Raw genomic sequence first — 20,067 nt, 5'->3', positions numbered from 1 at the left:
AGTAGGGTTGGCGGAGTTACAATGATGTTCTATGCTGACCAAAGTCCTTCCTTGTTCTCAAGATAAGTATTGTCATTCTATACAATAAGCTAATTGAGATAAGATTGCATCCATTATTGCCTTACAAGCAAAGACTCCTTTGCTCCAACACCTTTAAAAAGAAGGTGCACATTCACTTTAGGAAGAGATTTTCAGAGTATACCAACTAGAGAGACTCTTTGGGGATTAATATTCTTATCTTAATAAGAACAAAATATTGCTGATGTAAATACAAATTTGGAAAAGCATCATGGAAAAGTTAAGTATTTGTGAACTAAAATTGGTCACATTCATCTTCCTCATATTCAGATAATCAGACATTAATGACATTTCTTATGAAACAATTTCCTTGATTCCTCAAAACTGTAGTTTTTTTTTTTTCTGTAATTGGAAGCTTTAGTAGCTTTGTATGTTTAACCGTAGGCTTAAATATCCTAAGGTGTATCTGGCCTTTACTGACTTCATGCTTGCCTGCAAAACCAGCTTTTGTAGCTTGACCCATGCATAAAATACATGATCATATTCTTTTCTTATGACAACTGCCATCGCTGCCATGCTCCAAATGGAAATAGATGTTGTCCAAATCAACAGACTTGAAATTTCTATTTAGGCTTATTTTACCACATGTGTGCCTAGTGCCCATGCGGGTCAGAGGGGGTATCAGATCACCTAGAAATGGAGTTACAGATGATTGTTAGCCACCATATGGGTGCTGGGAACTGAACTCAGGTTCTCTGCAAGAGCAATAAGTGATCTTAATTACTGAGCCATCTCACTAGTCCCCAAAGCAATAGATTTTAACATGTGCCCTTGGTTTTTCTTCACTATTTTAATTCTTAAGGATGACTTTATACTCTTCATTTGGACTACATTCTAGAGAGTGACAAAAATGACACATATAAATGGGGAATGAGTAGAAGAAGCTGGAGAGGTTGAATCTGGTGAAATCAAGGTTCAGTAGGGTCATGGTGACTATTTTGAACAACTGATTGTTAGGGAAATAGCAATTGGAAATATGAAGTAGAGCCAATGGGCAGGAAACTAGACAAATGGAGATGCTTTCTAACAGATTATTCCAAAGAAAAAATGGATTTCTTGGAGATTGAGTGTGATCCAGTATAAGCTGATACATTATTTTGAAGGTGCTATGGCTGGATGAATAGTTAAGTCTATAGCATTTAAGTTGCTCCCCACACTGCGGCTGATTTTGTACTTATGCATATTCGGGGGAACTCAAATTCCCTCATTGTTTAACTATACTTTAAGCTGCAGGAAGAAACATTACTAGTTGCTACTTACTTTTCCTCTCTCCTCACATTCCAGCATAATATGCCACTTTAGTATTATAGTCACCTTGACAGTCAAGGTGTTTATTTTAATAGCTTTCAGCAACATTATTCAAAGAGAATCAGTTTCTCAATAATGTAGGGAATATCTTCAGCGTTCTCTTTCTTTTCAGACCTCAAAGACTCTAGCATTGAAGATATGCTTTGAAATTAAAATCATTGTAAATCTGCTGAGTCAGAGAGTATCAAGCATACTTGGAATAAGTAGACGAGAATGTTTTAGCTTAGCATAATGCAGAAAAAATTTTCTCCTCTAATGTGCATAATAATTTTACTAACTCAAAGGTGTAGGTCAGATTTTATAATCTTCTCTAATTTCAAACAACACACACACACACACACACACACACACACACACACACACACACACACACTCCTGTGCATAAGCTGATGAAGCTGCTGTGGAGACAAAGTTGTTATTTCAGACACTGCCCTCAACTACAATCCATTTTATAAGTTATTATAAATCATGGGAAGATAGTATATTTGAAAAAAAATATGCAAGGTTAAAAATATGAAGAAACAGTATATTGGGGAATTTATCAGGCACGGTTCTTCCACTAATGGAACAATCTTCAAATCAGGACACATTCTATTGCATTAAAAATGAAGTTATTTTAATGACCAATACTTATTTCTTATAGTAACAAATATTATTTACCTAAATGTCTTCTGTGTATAGGTATTGTATTGAGCCCTTCTCATTTGTTATCTTCTTTTATATTTATAAATAACTGAAGAGTTGGTAATATATTCTCCATTCTACATATCAGAAACCAGAGCTTGAGAACACCTTGCTCAGGCTATATATTTGATATTAAACGAAGGCAAAGAAACCAAGTTTGACTCAAGAGTTTGATTTAGCCATCCATCTATGACTCTCTTCTTTTGTAACAGTGGTTGTCCTTTTGTGATTTGCCATTGTCCGCCATTCTAAATTTTAAAGAAAGCTGCACCTAAATGAAGATGTTAACTGCTAAATGATCTTTAGATTTACAAAACCCGGAACAGCTGGATGCCCTCACACAAAATCAAGATGTGTCCATTTTTATTCAAGTTCTGTGCATCAGCAAACAAAAAGCATGCCAATTGCTGTGAGAATTAACTCTCAGGCCAGTTGTATTAATTTAAAAAATACAGAAACTAGTCCAGGAGGTCAGCATCAGTTATCAGCTTCTGGAGTGGGAGTCACACACTCGGGGACAGGGAGTTGTTTTGGGTACTAAAGCCTCTCAGAGAACAGAACTTCTTTCCTGATGTCCCTTGCTCTTCCCTTTCGTCTCCCTACAAGTCCATTTCTTTCTATACCCGAGTTATCTAAAAATGTCATTCATGTAGCAACAAAGAGTCATTTTCTCAGGTGCTAGCCCTTAAATAAACCTGGCTTTCTTCTTCTAGATTTCACCTCAGAGTACTGGCTTTTGAACAATGTGTTGATGGACGTGAGCCCACTAACACCTTCGTGTGCATAATGCTAATGTAACTGTTTTATTTGTTCCAGGTTTATGCAGAAAATAAAAGTAATAGTTTCTTTTTTTACTGGAGTCCAGTGATTTCCCTTCTATTGGAGATTCAGCTTATCTGTCAAGCATGGAAGGTTACACTCACCTCGTTTATGAAGGAGAACACTGGCATGCCGACGTCCATTTCCATTTTCAACATAACAGGAATAATTCCCCAGGTCACCTTCTTCCACAGAGTCAACAATTAATGAGATAGAAACTTCCTGTTCTCCAAGATGTTCCTTAAGAATTCTAAAACATAAAGGAAAACGCAACAAAAAACCCCACACAAACATACACATACACATACATGAAAAAGAAAGAAATGTAAATGAATCTGAATCTGATGAGAATATACCTACAGAGTCTGTGCTTCAAATCTGGCTATGAATTGATGCTAAGTTAATTAAATGGTAGCATGCCCTTTTCTTCTTCACTTCTAATGAAGAAGCTTGTCTTTGTAGATGCTAATGAACTTGCAGTTAATTATCTCTCATAGCAGGACCATCATGCTGTCATAATAAAGAGGTGAAAGAGACCTTGAAGGAAAGTTTACAAATTGTTTTTCCTTTAAGAAGAAATATGATATAAAAATGAGATAAGAGATTTTAAAATGTTCGGCTGGAGGCCTAATTATATATCAGATTATTTTTTAAAAGAGTAAGAAAGGAAGAAAACATTTCTGAGTTATTTTGACTTATCTGCTGAAACCTCCAGCCTTACTGACTTTTCCTAATGATACAAACAAGCTGCATAATTTTAAAGAAATATGAAACCATAAACCCAGAGGCTAAAAGTTCTGATGGGTATTTAATTCTGACTCTTAAAATAATGGTAAATGCTCACCAATCTCATTGTTAAATATTTTAGTAATCACTTAGTACAAATGGAAACTGTCTTAAACTAGGTGGCCTATTTCCTGGTCTCAGTATTCCTAGTTCCAAACTACTGGAACTGGATGATGGATGAATGGATGAATGAATGGGGATATATATATATATATATATATATATATATATATATATATATATATATATATATTTTCATCTCAATACAGTCAAAGTTATACAGTTTAGGTCTACAGAACTTCTTTAATTTTAAAAACTCAAAAGTATTGGTAAATGATAAAAAGTGAAATTTTAAATATGAAACATGGCAAAGAAAGATTTTCATCCATATTGGAAAATTGCCCATTTGGATCTTCCAGAATCCAATTAGAGCAGTCCAGTATGAGATACTGTGGATTTGTTGCCAGAGAGAAGATCCCAATAGAAATGATCTACTATGACAGCTTTATATATTTCTGCTTCTTACTGAAAAACATTTCTCTTATATATTTGTTAAAGTTTTAAAAGTCTTGATATTTAAAAAGGAGAACCATCACTTAAATTCTTATATCCAGTCAGAAGATTCAACCTCTATATGGAAGAGTATTTAGAAAATATTCATCATTTGTATTTGGATATAACTTAGTTGTCATTATGAAAGTCCTTGATCATTTACATTATGATTATAACTATATCTACATGTCCAAATAAAGTTTGCTTCTTCAATGAATACTTTGATACATAAATATAAGTAAATAAATATGTAAGTACATTGAAAAAGTATAAACATTATGCCCTCAAAATAGATAGCTAAATTTTTTAATATTTGTTCTCCTATTATTATTTCCTCTTCATAAATATTTAAACCTTAAAGTTAGAGTGGGAAAGACAACAAAAAATGCATTCGTTCCATCATCCCATCAAACATTTTATATTCTACTCGGTAGCTTAAATATGTAAAAACAGCGGGGCATTGGTGGCGCACGCCTTTAATCCCAGCACCCAGGAGGCAGAGGCAGGCAGATCTCTGTGAGTTCGAGGCCAGCCTGGTCTCCAGAGCGAGTGCCAGGATAGGCTCCAAAGCTACACAGGGAAACCCTGTCTTGAAAAATAATATGTAAAAAATCCAAGGAAAATATAAAGGCTGCATTTGAGTTCATGTAGTGCCTTGCTAATGGTTCCTTTCGATATTTATTTCTACAGACAGTGTCTTACTCTAGCCAAGGCTGCCACTGAATTCATCGTGTGACCCAGGTTGGCCTTCAATTCACAGCAACTTTCCTGCCTGAGATTATCAAGCACTGTGATTACACATATTAGCCACCATACCTGGTCCTCTCCGTAACTTTTAAAAGATGCTTTGATAAATGAAAAGCACAATGATTTTCTTAAGGTTAGAATGGGCTTCAATGTTTTCCATTATTTTGGTTTTAGTGTGCTACTAGCAAAATGTTCCTTTGGAAATCATTCTTATGTGGAGAAGGAGGATATGTTTATGAATATGGTCAAAAAATACTGCATGAAACCCCAAAGGATTAATAAAAATATTTAAAAAGAAAAGAAGTACTCCTAATTTTTTTGCAAATGGTATTCATATTTTGTAATTCCATAGTCAGTCTGAGAAATTCTTTGGTTCTTTGACATAAAGTATTACAGTATTTCTGCTATGATAATAGAAACATAAAATGATTAAAAATCTTTTTTTTTGTTTTAGCTTACCCTTTCCCAACTTAGCAGAGCAAATGTTAACTCAACTGCCCTTGTTTAACAGAAGAAAAATGATTTTACCTAATGTCACTTTCCCAAACTCTATTTTCATCCAGATCTTCAATAAACTTCTCTCCTTTCATCCAGTAAATCAAAGGACTGACATCTCCACTGTATCCGAAGAAAGCTCTGCAGGTGAGGTTGGCTGAGTCACCTGTGCAGGAAAAGGATGGAAACACAACAGAAAACCATTTGTACCTGTGTGTTTAAAACAATTTGACCCAGTATGAATTGCATCATTCCAATGATTTGAAATAGCTAAGAGAATAATTGTTCAAGAATTTTCCACTTTTGTCAAGTTTATCCAATGTATCATTTTTGACATTGTGTTTATTTAATGGAATGAGAGTTACTTGTGAGTTTTAGAAGAGGATCAGTTAGGATCTTATAGGATATTCTTCCATCGAGGCTTTATGAGTTTTTCTTATTATTAGATTGATAGACTGAGAGTTTATGAATTATTGGCAACAATCACAGAAGAAATATGTCCTTCTCAAGGCATTCCATCACAGGATACATGGAAAAACAAAGCAGAATCTTTTTCAGGAAGAGAAGCAACTATAACCCATAGGTCAAGAAAGTCCTGCTAAGATACTTTGAATTCATAAAGAATATCATTTTCTTAGCAAACTAACCATATTATGTAGAAATTTGTATTAAAATGAATAAATTTATGGTATAAATATTTGGGGTTTTCATTGAGATTAATCGAGAATATGTATGATAGAGATAAAGTTTTGTTTCGTTTTTTTTCAGTATTTTACTTTCTATAATTAGATTCTTTCTTATGTATAATGGCAGATGGAGGTTAGGTGGCTACTTTCATAAGGTAGACATAAGTTCTTGACTAAAATGTACAAGTGAATCAAATGACTCCAGAACACTGAATTTATCCTTTGCCAACATTACACAACTGAAATAGTCTAGCTCTAACTAGTTATATAAGCTTCCTGGCTTCAAGTGGAGCCATAAAGTAAGAGTCCAGTAAGAGCCTACCCCAGTAACACAAATGTAAGAGAACACTTAGCCATGGTTGCCAACTGAAGAACTGAAATGTGTGCCCCATTGACATGTCTGCTGACGTCTAGAGTAAACTAACTCTCTCAATTCAATGTAGCAATAAATTATAACAATAATCTGTGTGACTCTGTGCTCACTGAGTGCCAAGAAGGTAGTTCCAAAGTACTGGATGCCTTCTAAGCAAACTATGAGTAGTAGTGGAAATTTTGAAAAATTCTGCTTGAAACTTCTACAGGATAAGCAAAGAGGAAAGTACAATGTACTCTGCTCCCCTCTTTTAAAGAGCAGGGCACTTTGCCCACTTGGTTCTATACTTTTGATAACAGAAATGTTTTTTTTTGTTGGCTAAAATAACTGTCATTATTTGATTTCTGTCAGTTGTACAAGAAAAAAATCCAAAACAGATGTTCTTAAGATGTCATAGCCTTTTGTATTTGCTCAATTTTTAATATTTTCTACTAGATTTCTAAACATCCTGATTCTGTATGTAAGAGTTATTCACCATTGGTAAGTTAGAACAGGCAAGTCCATAAAATAGCTACAAGCTTTTCAGAGTCAAAAACAAAGCTCCTGCCAAGCTAAGTGGCACACTCCTGTAATCTCAGGGATTGAGGAGTAGAGGCAAGAGGATCCCAAGTCTGAGGCCAGCCTAGATTGTATTGTTCATTCCTGGCCAGCCTTGGTAACTATATAAGAAGACCTCTCTTTAAAGGACTGACACTGCAGATAGGTTGTAAAGTACTTGTGTAACAAGTTTCAGGTCCTGGGTTTGATTCTCAGCAATGAAAAAAGGAAAAAAAAATGTTTGTTATCGCTTTTTGTAACAAACATTTTTATGTAGTTTAATATTGAATTCACTTTTAGGGAGCAATTATATTACAAAAGATAACTAGACATCAATATTCTTAATCGCCATTCGAGTATATATTTCTATTGAATGTATTGCATAATGCTAATTTTAAATGAAGTATTCTTTGCAGTCTTTTGAGACAAGTCTTTGCAATGGAGACCAGGGTGGCTTTAAATCTAGGACCATCCTACCTCAGCTTTCCCAGTGGTGGAATTACAGATGTGTGTACATTTACACCTGGATGTGCATTTAAGGTTTGAGTAATTACTTTTATGCAGCTGAAATGTCTGTTACCATGTCAGTGTAGCCATAATTCACCAGCAAATCTCAAACGGAATCAACATACATAACTTAAAAGGCACATATCAATAATGTAGGTAATGTGCTATTTGAAGGATAAAGTTTAAGTTTTGAGGGAAGATTCAGTGCCTCTAAGCAATAAATGAAAATATCCAGAGATTGCCTAGCTTTACAGTACAATTTTGTTAAAGACACAGAGATTGTACCATGAATAATTGAGCTTGACGTTCGTTAGCTGAGACTGACTGATGCTCTGACTCTGACCTGAAATAGTCCTTCACATTACTCCCTTACCCGACCAGACAAAGGAACTTTGTAGATCCCTGTCACTTTCACTCTCTTCAAGCTTTGTGTTGTTCCACTTAGGAAACGACTCCTTCACTCATGCAATTCTTTCTTTCTCATTTTGCTTTTACCCGGTCTTTCACCTCCAAGATTGATTTTATCTGCATTGCTACAAGAGTAGGAGAATCCCATCTAAAATACTAGAATAATAAAATTTAAGGAAAGAATAGAAGAAGATGAATGGCAGAGTAGAAAGAACATCAAAGTGAGTAACTGAGGAAAATTTGGAGGAAATAAAATGACTTCCCCATGTGGGAAGATGAGGTGTTCATGGAAAATGGATGGAAGGGAACACATAAGTAGGTACAGAATATTGATAAGACCAGAGCAACAGCAGCTCTGTTCTTCTGTGTAAGCCATTTTGAACAACTGGGACTTTCATTTGAGAAAAAAAATTGGCAAGCTGGGGAAAGGTTTTGAACAGCATCTGAAAAGAAATCTCATCTGTCATGCAAAATCCATCTCTCATTGCATTTTCAAACATAGGGTTGGATCAGAGAGGATCAAGAAGTACTAGGATTACAGTACTCTGGCATTACTTAATAAGTCATCACTGCAAGTATCAGACTGTTAATGAATAATTGTTTCCAAGGAAAAATAGTACATAGAAGCAATGACTATAGAATTTTATGCTAATACGAATGTGTTACCAGGGAATATCTCAAAGCAGAGCTTAATAGGAAGCTTGAGAGACTAGAAGGAAAGCTTAGTGGTTAAGAGCACCCACTTATTCCACAGGACCAGGGTTTGATTCCCAGCACAGCACCTACATGGTTATTTGCAACCATCTGTAACACCAGTTCTACAGGGATTGACTCTGTCTTCTAGTCTCTGTGGGCACTGCACACACCTGGTACACAGACATGCATGCATGTAACACACATACATATTTTCTCTCTTTCTCTCTTTCTCTGTCTATGTCTCTGTCTCCCTCTCTCACATACACAGATAAACAAATATCAAAACTTAACATTTTTAAAGCAGGTAGTTTGATAAAATAGATGATAGAAAACACAGTTTTCTTCCTATACTTTATATGTGTCACAGTGATGTTTGTATGAGAATGAGAGAGTGAGAAAGTGGGAGATGAAGGAGGAGAAAAAGAGGAAGGGAGCGGAAGGAAGAGGAGTGAAGAGGAAAGGAAAGGAAAAGAAAGGAGAGAGGGGAAGAAATTGATAAGCTAATTTTGAAGTGCAAACATCTCTTTCTCAATATAGGCCATAGGGAAAGTCAATTTAATGATCTGTGCTGTTTTGTAAAGAGAGTTTTCAGTAGTTTCTCTGAATTGTTTCCGTTTGTGTTGCTGAGAAAAAGGCTCCGGTCCTCATCTTGTGCATGTGGAATCTCTTTTCAGAGAGGAACAGTAAAGTCCAACTCACATGGGAAATTCTACCCAACGGCTAACATTCTTGAGAAAAACTCAGTGAACTATTGCACTTTTCCCTTGGAAAATGGTGACTAAGCAAATGTATGACACCTCTGACCTTGGATCCTAAGTGTGTTGTTGGAAATTAGCAATGATGGATTATTATCCTTTTCCATCAAGATGAGTAAGAATCAAATTTGACAGAAATCTGAAGAAGACAATGCATGTATATCCACTAGTGACAAATACTACAAATATATATTGATTGAGAAAGACAAATGATAATTTGACAAACAAAGATGATGTGATTGTGTTTAAACCTGGCCTAATAAAGTCACCCAACAGGTTTAAAACATCTATCTTCTAACAATAGCCATTCATTATGAATTTCATACTCTTATGCTACGTAACAGCATACATACTTGTGGGATTCTTTTCGTTTACATTTAGTACATTGCTCACAGCTTGAATCCCAATATATTGTCCTACCTTTCAGAATAATACTCAGCTACCTGTACTTTTCTTTCCATACTTATTAGAATATATTTGTTTTATATAATATACAGTGATTAAACTTTTTGCATGTCTGCCCAGCAACTAGAGCCAACCATTCCTTAATGTAGAGATTATAGCTTTATTTACCTTTGTACTAGCAAGATGTATTTCAGTGTCTTGAATACATTAGAAACCCAATAAGCAATGAGAAATTAGTAATATTCTTAATAGTTTTTAAATTTGTACTTGATCTCAATTCCTTTTTTTCATTTTTGAGAAAGAGTTTTTCTGTGTAATTCTGGCTTGCCTATAACTCAGTATGTATTGCAAACTGCCCTGGAACTCCTGTTTCTCCTTTCTCAGCTTCCCAAGTGTTGGGACTATAACCATGTACCACCATAGCCAGCTTCTTGTTTTGCTTTTGTAAAGTTTTACTACATCATTATTTTAAGGCTATACATCTATATATCCCAAAAGGCAAAATTTCTCTTATAAAGTAGGTTTCACACTGCAAATGTAGAGCCTCCTAATTCAGATGATTTCTTCAACAATATGTTGAGGTAAGTTATCAGTTGATATGAGTTTATATCAACATGCTCCTAAATCCTATAAGCAGGCTGATAAACACAGTAATTAAAAGTTAAATTATAGAAACACAATTAGTTGACTAAATCAGAAATAATGGATGCTAAATATTTGCATTTATTTTGATACATTGTACTGTAATTGATGTTCTTGTGATTGTTCAAAATGATAATATCTATAGGGTGGCCAAGTAGATTTAAAAAGAAAGCATATGAAACTTGGAAAGTGAATGGATGAAAAATGCAGAAAAAGTGGAAGGGAGGGATTGAGGTGAATTTTCAAAAGACATCTGTATTATAAAATTCTCAAACAATAAGAAAAATTTAAGATAAATTGTATTTGGGCTGTGGAGGAAAGAAGATTAGAATTTCAATATCATCTTTGTCTACATAGCAACTTAAATGGTAGCCTGTTCTTTGAAATCCCATCTTAAGCAAAATAAATAAATAAATAAATAAACAAACTAACAACAACAAAACCCTAAAACTGAACATAATGTGATTGGATACTTTACTTAGAAACAAAGAAACCATATTTTTATTTTCTGAAGTTTAAGTTCTTTCAAATATGCAAATGAAACATATACATAGCAACCATTCACTAAGTTTTAGAAGTTCACCTTCTAATAGAAAATTCTTTTGTATTAGTATTCCATAATGAGACACCATGTAGGGGTTAAATCATTCTAAACAACAAACATCAAGTACAGGAGATGGACACTATCTTGTACAACAAACAGTCCATGTGATAATTTCTAGACAAAAAAAATCTATTGTCTCAATATATTTGTATATATTTTTGATGGAAAAAGTACCATTAAGAAATGTAAGTGACTTGGTCGTAGTGGCACATGCCTTTAATCCCAGTACTCCAGGGGCAGAGGCAGGAGGATCTCTAAGAATTTAGTATGAAATCTTGCAAGTATACACCTCACTGTAGAAATAATGAGCAAAGAGAATTTAGTGAAAAACATTCTTTTTTCCTTAAAGGAGTAAGGAGTAAGTTTGGAAAAACTGAAAAAAATGAATTATTAGCCTTTCTGTATATATGTACACCAGGCATGTACCTGGTGTTCACAGAAGCTAGAGATAGTTGTCAGATCATCTGGAACTGGAGTTATAGATGTCTTTTGAGCTACCATATGAGTACTGTGACTTGAATTCAGGTCCTTTAGATAACCAGCAAGTGCTCTAAAGCACTGAACTATCTTCCCACCCTCATAAGCTTTGAAAATTTAAGCTGTATTTCATGATTTTGGGAATTCTTAGTAATTGTATTAGATTATAACTCACTATAACACATGAGTTATCAGTTGAATAATAAGCTAGAAATTTACTTTCCAATGACATAATCAAATGAATGTAAAATTAATGAGTTAAGTATTATTATACAACAACTATACTATTTAGAAGGAAATTAATTCTTAAATAATTATGGGAAAATTATTTCTTAAAATTGGAGGATACAAAGCACAGCAATTTCAAGCTTGACAGATTTAAAAGTATATGTAGATAATTTTTATCAGAATGCGAAACTACAGAGATAACAACAAACAGAATGATTGTGAGTTTTTCTTTACTTTGTTATCTAGCATATATGTGGATATATTTTTAGTTCAAAGGAAAACAATGAAAGGACAGATTAGTTAGTACTTCTGATGGCTATTCCTTTCCTGGTGCATAGGCCAGTAGGAGAATGTTTCCCAAGTGTGTCTGTCCTTGGGTTCCATTGTCAGTTCATGTGCCTGTTTGGGGAAGAAGCTTCAGGGAAGGTTATTATTTTTATAATCCCCGATGTATATAACTTACTTTGTTTCTTTCTATAAACTACTAATTTCACATCACTTTTGAATTTTATACAGCCATATAGATGAGAGAAATGTGGTTTGAAAGCTTCTTCCTTCCTTCCTTCCTTCCTTCCTTCCTTTCTTTCTTTCTTTCTTTCTTTCTTTCTTTCTTTCTTTCTTTTTCTTCCTCCCTTTCCTTTTCTTCAGACAGTCTACTTAAAATTTGTTAAAATATGTTGCTACATGTGATAGTTCAATGAGAATGGCCCTCATAGCCTAAATTTTGAATACTTGGTCCCTAGTTGGTCAAACTGTTTTGGAGGAGGATTTGGAGGTGTGGCCTTTTTGAAGGAGGCATGTCACTGGGGATGAGTTTACAGGTTTCTAAAGTCCACACAAGGCCCAATCTCTCCCTGTCTCTGTCTCTGTCTCTGTCTCTGTCTCTGTCTCTCTGTCTCTCTGTCTCTGTCTCTCTGTCTCTCTATCTCTGTGTCTCTGTCTCTGTCTCTGTCTCTCTTTCTCTCTCTCCTCTGCTTCCTGCTTATGGATAAGATGTAAGCTATCAGCTAATGTTCCAGCACCATCCCTGCCTTCCTGCTGCCATATTTTTCTGCCATAATGGTCATGGACTCACCTTCTGAACCTGGAAGCAATGGCCCAATTAAGTGCTTTCTTTTATAAGTTGCCCTGGACATGGTGTTTCTTCACAGCAATAGAAAAGAAACGAAGACACTATATGACAGAATTTTGATTTGACAAGTGGAGGCAATTCTAGAGAATTTGAACTTTTAACAAGCAGTTTGGGTCATTTTACTCAAGTGGTTAAAGTTATCTGTTAACAGTAGAATGACTTATTTGTATTTTGAAGCTTGTATAAATTAGGTTGGGGTCACAGAAACACCCATATCGTTGCTCATCTCCTGAAAAAAAAAGAGATGAAGAAAGGAAGAGAAACATTGGAGCCCATTAACAGTAACTAAGTGCAGGGAAGCCGGCAAGAGGAAGAATGACAATAGCAGATAGAGTTGGTGTATAGAAACAAGATGTACAAATGGGGCACTGTTCTAAACCAAGCTGTAGTATTAGATGCTGTTTTCAAAAGAATGTAGGCAAAAACAGTTTGTGATGGGACATGACTTGTCAGTCTATGGCACATCTTTCAGGTTGATTGGATCCTGGTTTTGAATTCAGGTAACTGATAGATGTACATATTCTTTCCAGTCCGATAAGGATTGAACTGATTTGTTTTTCCACCTCCCCTCTGAAATCTAGGGGAAAATAATGTTATCTAAATTTGTACTTTAGTGCAACATTCTTTTGTTTCATAGACACCAGCTGTTCTGGCTTTTCCTATGACCCTGTCAAGGCATCATCTGTTTGGCTTTCTCATATCATATGCATAGTTTTTTTCTAAAATTCACTCGTCTTTTGAGAGTCATGATTGTACATTTTTTCTAAAAAACATCTGCTAACAAGAATGCTATGATTGGTGCTTGTGTATCATAAAATAAGCAGATTTTATATGCACATAATATGCATCAGACAGGACTCTCCCAATACTATTATTATTATTATTATTATTATTATTATTTTAGATTTTTCCAAATATAAGAACCAGCATTTAAAAAATACCCATGTTTGGTTTAAGTCTAACTATTCTTCTTGTTATTAGGAGCTAATGTCCCTCTTTTCTTTGCATTTCTAAATTGCTATACCATGCAGTTTCTGAGAAGGCAATTCTAACTGTGATACAGAGAGCTGAGCATCACAGATCTTCCTCATCCTCTTCCATTTATTTATTGCAAAAGAACCCACCTCTGCATCTCATCTCTATACTAATGCTTAACTGCAAATGTAGGAAATTAGGGTTAGAATTCCAGAAGTTAGAGGCTTGATACACATTTTTGTAATTTTCTTTTCTACTTAATTTCAGATAGCAAGAGGCATATCTAAGCTGTGGCCCTGAGACTCCTGCACATCAGCTGCATCAGTCTGCCAGAGCTGGGGAAGTGAAGGGAATGGCATTCTTGCTGCTGCCAGTTGATATCTGTAAAAGCTACAGTAAATTGCACTAAATGCTTCTGCTGCCTCTTTGGCAGAAAGGTGCACCGTCAGCTCAATCTCACTAGGTTCTGAAGGAAGCAGGAAAATTGATCATAAAAAATCATTTGCTATCTAAAATGAGAACAATGCTTGTCACAGTGCAGAGTTTCAACTAGGCCACGTTGTGAGCATGTCTTAAAGGGAAAAGAATACATTTCCCATTTAACTAGCATATTCCAATCAGCTAAGTAGGAACATTTCTTATTTAATACAAGCATCTAATTAGATATCATTTAGTCATTTCTAAAACTGCTGAGACCAGAGGATCTCTCCACTAGAGGACACTCTAGAATTTACTCAGAAATAATGGGAAACAAAAAACAAACACACCAACCAAACAACAAAGCACACACACACATAAAAAAAACTCCTTTTCTAATTAAAAGAAAATTTCTTCCCTAATTAAAAAGTATCAGCATCCAGAGATCTTACTTGCAGCAATTAAGAACTAGTGAGCATTTTTCTTAAATAAGATGTTGAGTAGTAGGAGAATTTTAATTTTATTGCATCATTAATCATGTATATTAAAATAACTCTATGATCATGGTAAAGTTAAATGTTTTGCCAAAGACTACCCACTTAAGATAAAAGCAAAGTGGTTTACAAAACATATTTATCTTTTGTCATTAGTTATACAGAATAGGTGCTTTTTCTATAAAGCTAAAAGCCTTAATTCAAAAACATAAAATGAAAAGAAGAAAATCTCTCTTTTCTGTCTCCTCTCTCTTTGTCTCTTTCTCTGTATCCCCTGTCTGCCCCTACCCTACAATAGACAGGAAAGAAAGTGATTTTAGAACTACCTCAAGACATTTTACTTAAGCCAGAACTAGGACCTATGGCAGCAAAGAGTTGCCCGCATCAACCTGTAGAAAGTTCTTCTGAAATCAGAGTTACCTGAGAACATTGAAAGAAAGCAAAAGCAATGGGAGGGACTTGATGTGTTACAATCATACTTGGAAAGGTTATTCCTGCAAGAGCTCACATCTGCTCATACTTCCAGGGAACAAAATCACAAGAGAAGTACAAGGCATACATTTTAAAACATGTGAAACAAAGCCAGCCCTTATGTATGCTTTCTGCAGAGCAAAGTCATGCGTGGTCAGGCAATAGATTGTAAGTGGATTTAAGTGACTATAAATAAGTTAAAATTAACCAAGTTAATATATGGTCATAGTACCCATGAGAGTGCTCATTAACTGATTGTAACTATTGCTAGAATTGCTGTTATTATGGGATGGAAGCCTTTCTATAAGTGATGGTCTTGCATGAAGAAGACCAAATTACCCAATTCAAGAATCAGAGAGCTGGGTTTTGAAATCTGAATAAGCTGTTGGGATCACTTTCCACACTGATGGAATAAAGAGAGGCCATAGCCAAGTGCTCCAGAACAGAGACAAAACTGTATAAAGTTGAAGGAAAGAAGGGAGGAAATTGAAATATGATGATCACATTATGTTGGTGTGGCTTACTGGTTCCTGGAAAGAACCATAGTTTAGTTTTTGAAGACTGTTCTTTCTGTGTCAAATCAAAGCTCGGGTATCTAGAATAATGATTGGTGAAGAAAGGGACACAAAAATATTTGCCTCCCAGTGTCACATGATGGCATGTTCCTGAGCATGTTGCACATGAGTGTTGAGATGATGGGTATAAGACAAAGCTTGGTAAAGGGGGTAGCACTGAGGTGAGATTCGTTCAACTGACCTGAAACAGATGTGGTCCAATGGGTACTGAGGAACTTTTTAACAATGTCTGGGAGGTGGAAGCAAAAGTAAATTTGCTCCTGAGTTGAACAGTGGATAGAAGAAGTCATGATATCTTTGCTCACTGATGAAGACATAGAACTGTTTGTAATTTTTATCATTTATAATTGTTTCAAGTTATGTACAAGATACACATCTCCTGTTGCAGACATTCGGATATTATTACTGCAGAGGCTTTGTGATCTTGTGCTGCTTTGAATTTTGTGATTGCATCTTGTTAAAATTTGCACTCTGTTTGTTCTTGTAATTGTCTAGCCCCTATACAATTCCTTCCTTGATTCCTTCATCCCCTGTGATAATTCCTATCCTTCTAGAGTCTTGCACATTTAAAGCAAATTATTACTCTTCAACATCCAACTATATTTAAACTAGCCACTACAAATGCACAGAGAAAACATTCATCTGGAGTCAGCAATCAGCAAAGTACTTAGAATTCAAGCATCACAGGCAGTTGAAGGGAAAAAAAAAACTAAAAGAAGCAAGACACAGGTATATGGAAAGGAGAAAATTGAAAGAAGTGGCAAAGGGGATATTAGCGCTGATGTGATGGATAAAAAAAATAGCTTCATCAGCTTATCCAAGTGTAAATAATTCTTACCTTTGTTACACGTGGATTCACAGGGGTTATATTACTCTACTGTGGACTCTGTCCACACATTGCTTTCTCTCCTTTAAAAGTTATTTCTGTTTTGTTTTTCGGCTTATGGTGTGTTCTCCAAACCCAGTTTGATAACTACTAGGCATGCCCCAGTGTTTACTATTTCCTTATTCCTGTCACTAATACAGTCACTAAAGTGTTTATTGAATATATGGATACTCAAGTTACAGGCTGCATTTCTTAGCTTCTATTATAGTTAGAATTGACAATACAACTAGAACAAGGCTGAAGAGATGTGCAGTTTCCTGGTCACTTGCTTTATGTTGGAGTCTCATCCCTTTCCTATAGACCAGTATATCCATGAACTTGCTTATGCACATATGTAATGACAAATGATAAAAGCAACAAACTAGAAAAAACATGGGACCCTGAATAACTTGATGGAACAGAATTTCTTTCTTAGTCTGGGACAGCTCTCAATTGGAATAGTAAATAAATTGACTTTTAACTTATTGAAGATAGTATACTTTGGGATATCTTTGCTAACTATCATAGTCTGTCCCTATCAGAACCTACACAATCATCTTTTTCTTCTTACCTTGGAGTTTTATGGTGGCAGCTAAATCATGACTGTATACTGTTTGACCCACTTGAAGATTTAGACAAGATCCATGCCTATCCTCATATAATTACCTAAAGTATCTATGCACAAAATAGGAAAATTGAAACAAAAGCTTCTAGCTTTGATTAGAGAAGCACTACAATGAATTTACTCAGACATTTGTTCTATTTAAAGGCAGCAATGTAAACAGACTGTTCCAGGTGTGTGTGCTTGTCTTTGCATCCATGCATGATTTACAAAGATGTTTGTTTTGTTTTTATGAGAAAAGTTTGGGTTACAGGGAAAGGTCCACTTGTCACATTTTGAGTTTACCCGAGTCCTAACACTCAAAGATTGAATCGATAGCTCAGATATATGCACAAAGGCTGACTTTCTTATGTTTTAATAAATGTAATTCACAATTCTTAGGTTTATTGGGTTTTGAGGTTAATTAAATATTCTTGTAGGGGGGTTTATAAGCTTATAAAACATGGTTAGTGCAGGACATAGTGATAGCTCATGCATGTTATTTGTTATTTAAAATATACTTGAGAGCTGGACAGTGGTGGTGAACGTGTTCAGTCCCAGCACTTGGGAGGCAGAGGTAGGCATATCTTTGTGAGTTCAAGGCCAGCCTTGTCTACAGAGCAAGTTTTGGGATAGTCTCAAAAACAAACAAGCAAACAAAATATTAATAAAATAAAATAAATGTACTTGAGGTGTCAGTAAACTCACTGTTTTCCATTTTCTTCTATCCTGCCTAGAAAGGCTCTTGTTTCTTCCCATTATAATGAAAGTTCACAGTAAGAACTGTGGGAGTTTCTGTTACCTCTTCATGTGGCTTAGTAAAACATGTCTGATAGCCTCTGATTCTTAATCTCTAATGGAGTATTTTACAGTTTATTTTTCTTTGTCTACAACCCATAGAAAGAAATAAGGTAACAGTTTAAATGAACTGTAATAGTAGTTTAAAGCACTGACGGTCCAAATGGGAGGGAATTTTCTGTGCTGAATTAATCGGGAAAAGTCTCAGAAGCTGGTAGCACACATGAGTATTTTCAGTATTTTACGAATTCCCCGTTATTTTCATTATCACTCTATGACCGAAGCTATTTCAGTTCTTTTCATTCTTAAGAAAGACACATCATTTCCTTTTGCAACCTGTCATCTCAGTCCATTCAAATAGTGGTGTCGTTAAAACCACTTGAAAGAGACCCTTATATTCTGCCTTTTATTCTTCTTTCCTGATGCTAGAACTTCAGGTTCAGTAGCTATTTCCCCACCCCCATGCTTCAAAGTATTTTATTATATCCAAGCATATGACTTCCTGAGAAGCTTCAACTTTCTTCAAAAGTCTTTTCTTCCTTTTGGGATTTCGATCACAGATTTTATCACCTTACTTGCCTGCTCACAATATTACCTCTGCTCCTGGCCTTTATGCTGAAGCAAGCATCTCATTAAAACACACACATATAAGTGCCCGTCTCTCATTTCCAGACAGATAGGTTACTCTTCTGTGAGTTACTGAGATTTTTTTCTAACAGGCTTTTAAGTGACACCTGTCTTATGTAAGGCTTATAAGATTTAATCCAGATGGTTTATAACCCTCAAGATGTGCTCAATAAAGGCAAATGTAAAGTATTCTATGAGATTTGTCACTATCAAATGAAGGTTATCATTTGAGAGTATCCTTACAACTGTCTATTATTATTACTATTGCCTGTGGGGTTTTTTTGTAGAAGGAAATTAAATAAGCAATTTTTCTTCTCTTTAGGAAATAGTCACTTGAATCATTGCATAAAGAGGAATACTTTTGCTGGATGTGGTCAAACAAGCCTTTAATCTCAGCACTTGTGATTAGGGGCAGGGGGATCTCTGGGAGTATTAGGCAAGCCTGGTCTACAAAGTGAGTTCCAGGACAGTCAGGGCTGTTTGTTACACAGAGCAACCCTGTCTAGAAAAACAAAACAAAATAAAAAAAACATGAATACTTTCTCCAAGATTTTTATGCAAGTATTTATATTCACATTCTACTTGTGAATATACTGACAAACTTGTGTTTCTGCCAGTATTTGACTTTCATATGCATATTTAGGTACTATAATTCATGTAACTAAAAATATAACAACTGTATCTAAATATTTGCATGAAATCTTATCAACAACTACCTAGCCTAAAGTAAAGCCTAAAGCAATTGCTCATATCTAGGTGATGCTTTATTAACATATTAACTTGTGGTGTTAGCCATGAGAATGCTAAGGGTAGAGGTAAATGTTGCTGATTAGATGTGTGTTATGAGTCCGATATCATCTTGGGTTAATGAAAGTGCTCATTGATCTAATTCATCAGATCATTCTGATAATCTTTTATCTAAATATAGCAAAACAAGAAAAAATAAAAACCTAAACTTCCAAATGAGTTAGACTACTAAAGTAGCCAAATTCTTGTGAGCAGAATTTCTAGTCATATGAAAATTCATTATATGCATGCATAGAACTCTCAAACAATAAAATTGAAAATATGAAGCACTATTTAATTAGTATGTTTTGTGTACCTGTGATTTTAAATATGCCTTGAAATTATAAATTTATCAACTAGAGATCACTAATACTCTTTGAGAGTGCAATATTAAAAGAACGTGAGCAAATACTAGAAGAGTAATGTTGCTCATCTGGATCACTCAGTTTTGCTGAGTTGGCATATGTTTTCAGACTAGCTCCCCCTTTTATTTTTTCCTTTTTAAAAAATTAAATTAAAAACAAGCTTGTTTTACATGT

The 20,067-nt window shown here is 35.0% G+C and overlaps 1 protein-coding gene across 1 annotated transcript in view; it reads right to left on the bottom strand.

The window, feature by feature from the left end:
- Il1rapl1 (interleukin 1 receptor accessory protein like 1) overlaps positions 1–20,067 on the bottom strand; it is a 634,565-nt gene that overhangs the window by 32,834 nt on the left and 581,664 nt on the right. The window contains exons 6-7 of the mRNA XM_035449741.1: positions 5,503–5,635; positions 2,994–3,139 (exon numbers count right to left, since the gene is read on the bottom strand). Of these exons, the coding sequence (XP_035305632.1) occupies positions 2,994–3,139; positions 5,503–5,635 (279 nt within the window). The remainder of the gene's footprint in view (positions 1–2,993; positions 3,140–5,502; positions 5,636–20,067) is intronic.

This window comes from Cricetulus griseus, chromosome X (assembly GCF_003668045.3).
Source record: "Cricetulus griseus strain 17A/GY chromosome X, alternate assembly CriGri-PICRH-1.0, whole genome shotgun sequence".
NCBI lineage: Eukaryota > Metazoa > Chordata > Mammalia > Rodentia > Cricetidae > Cricetulus > Cricetulus griseus.
Note: the sequence above shows the minus strand (reverse complement) of the source record. Positions and strands in the feature narration are given on the sequence as shown.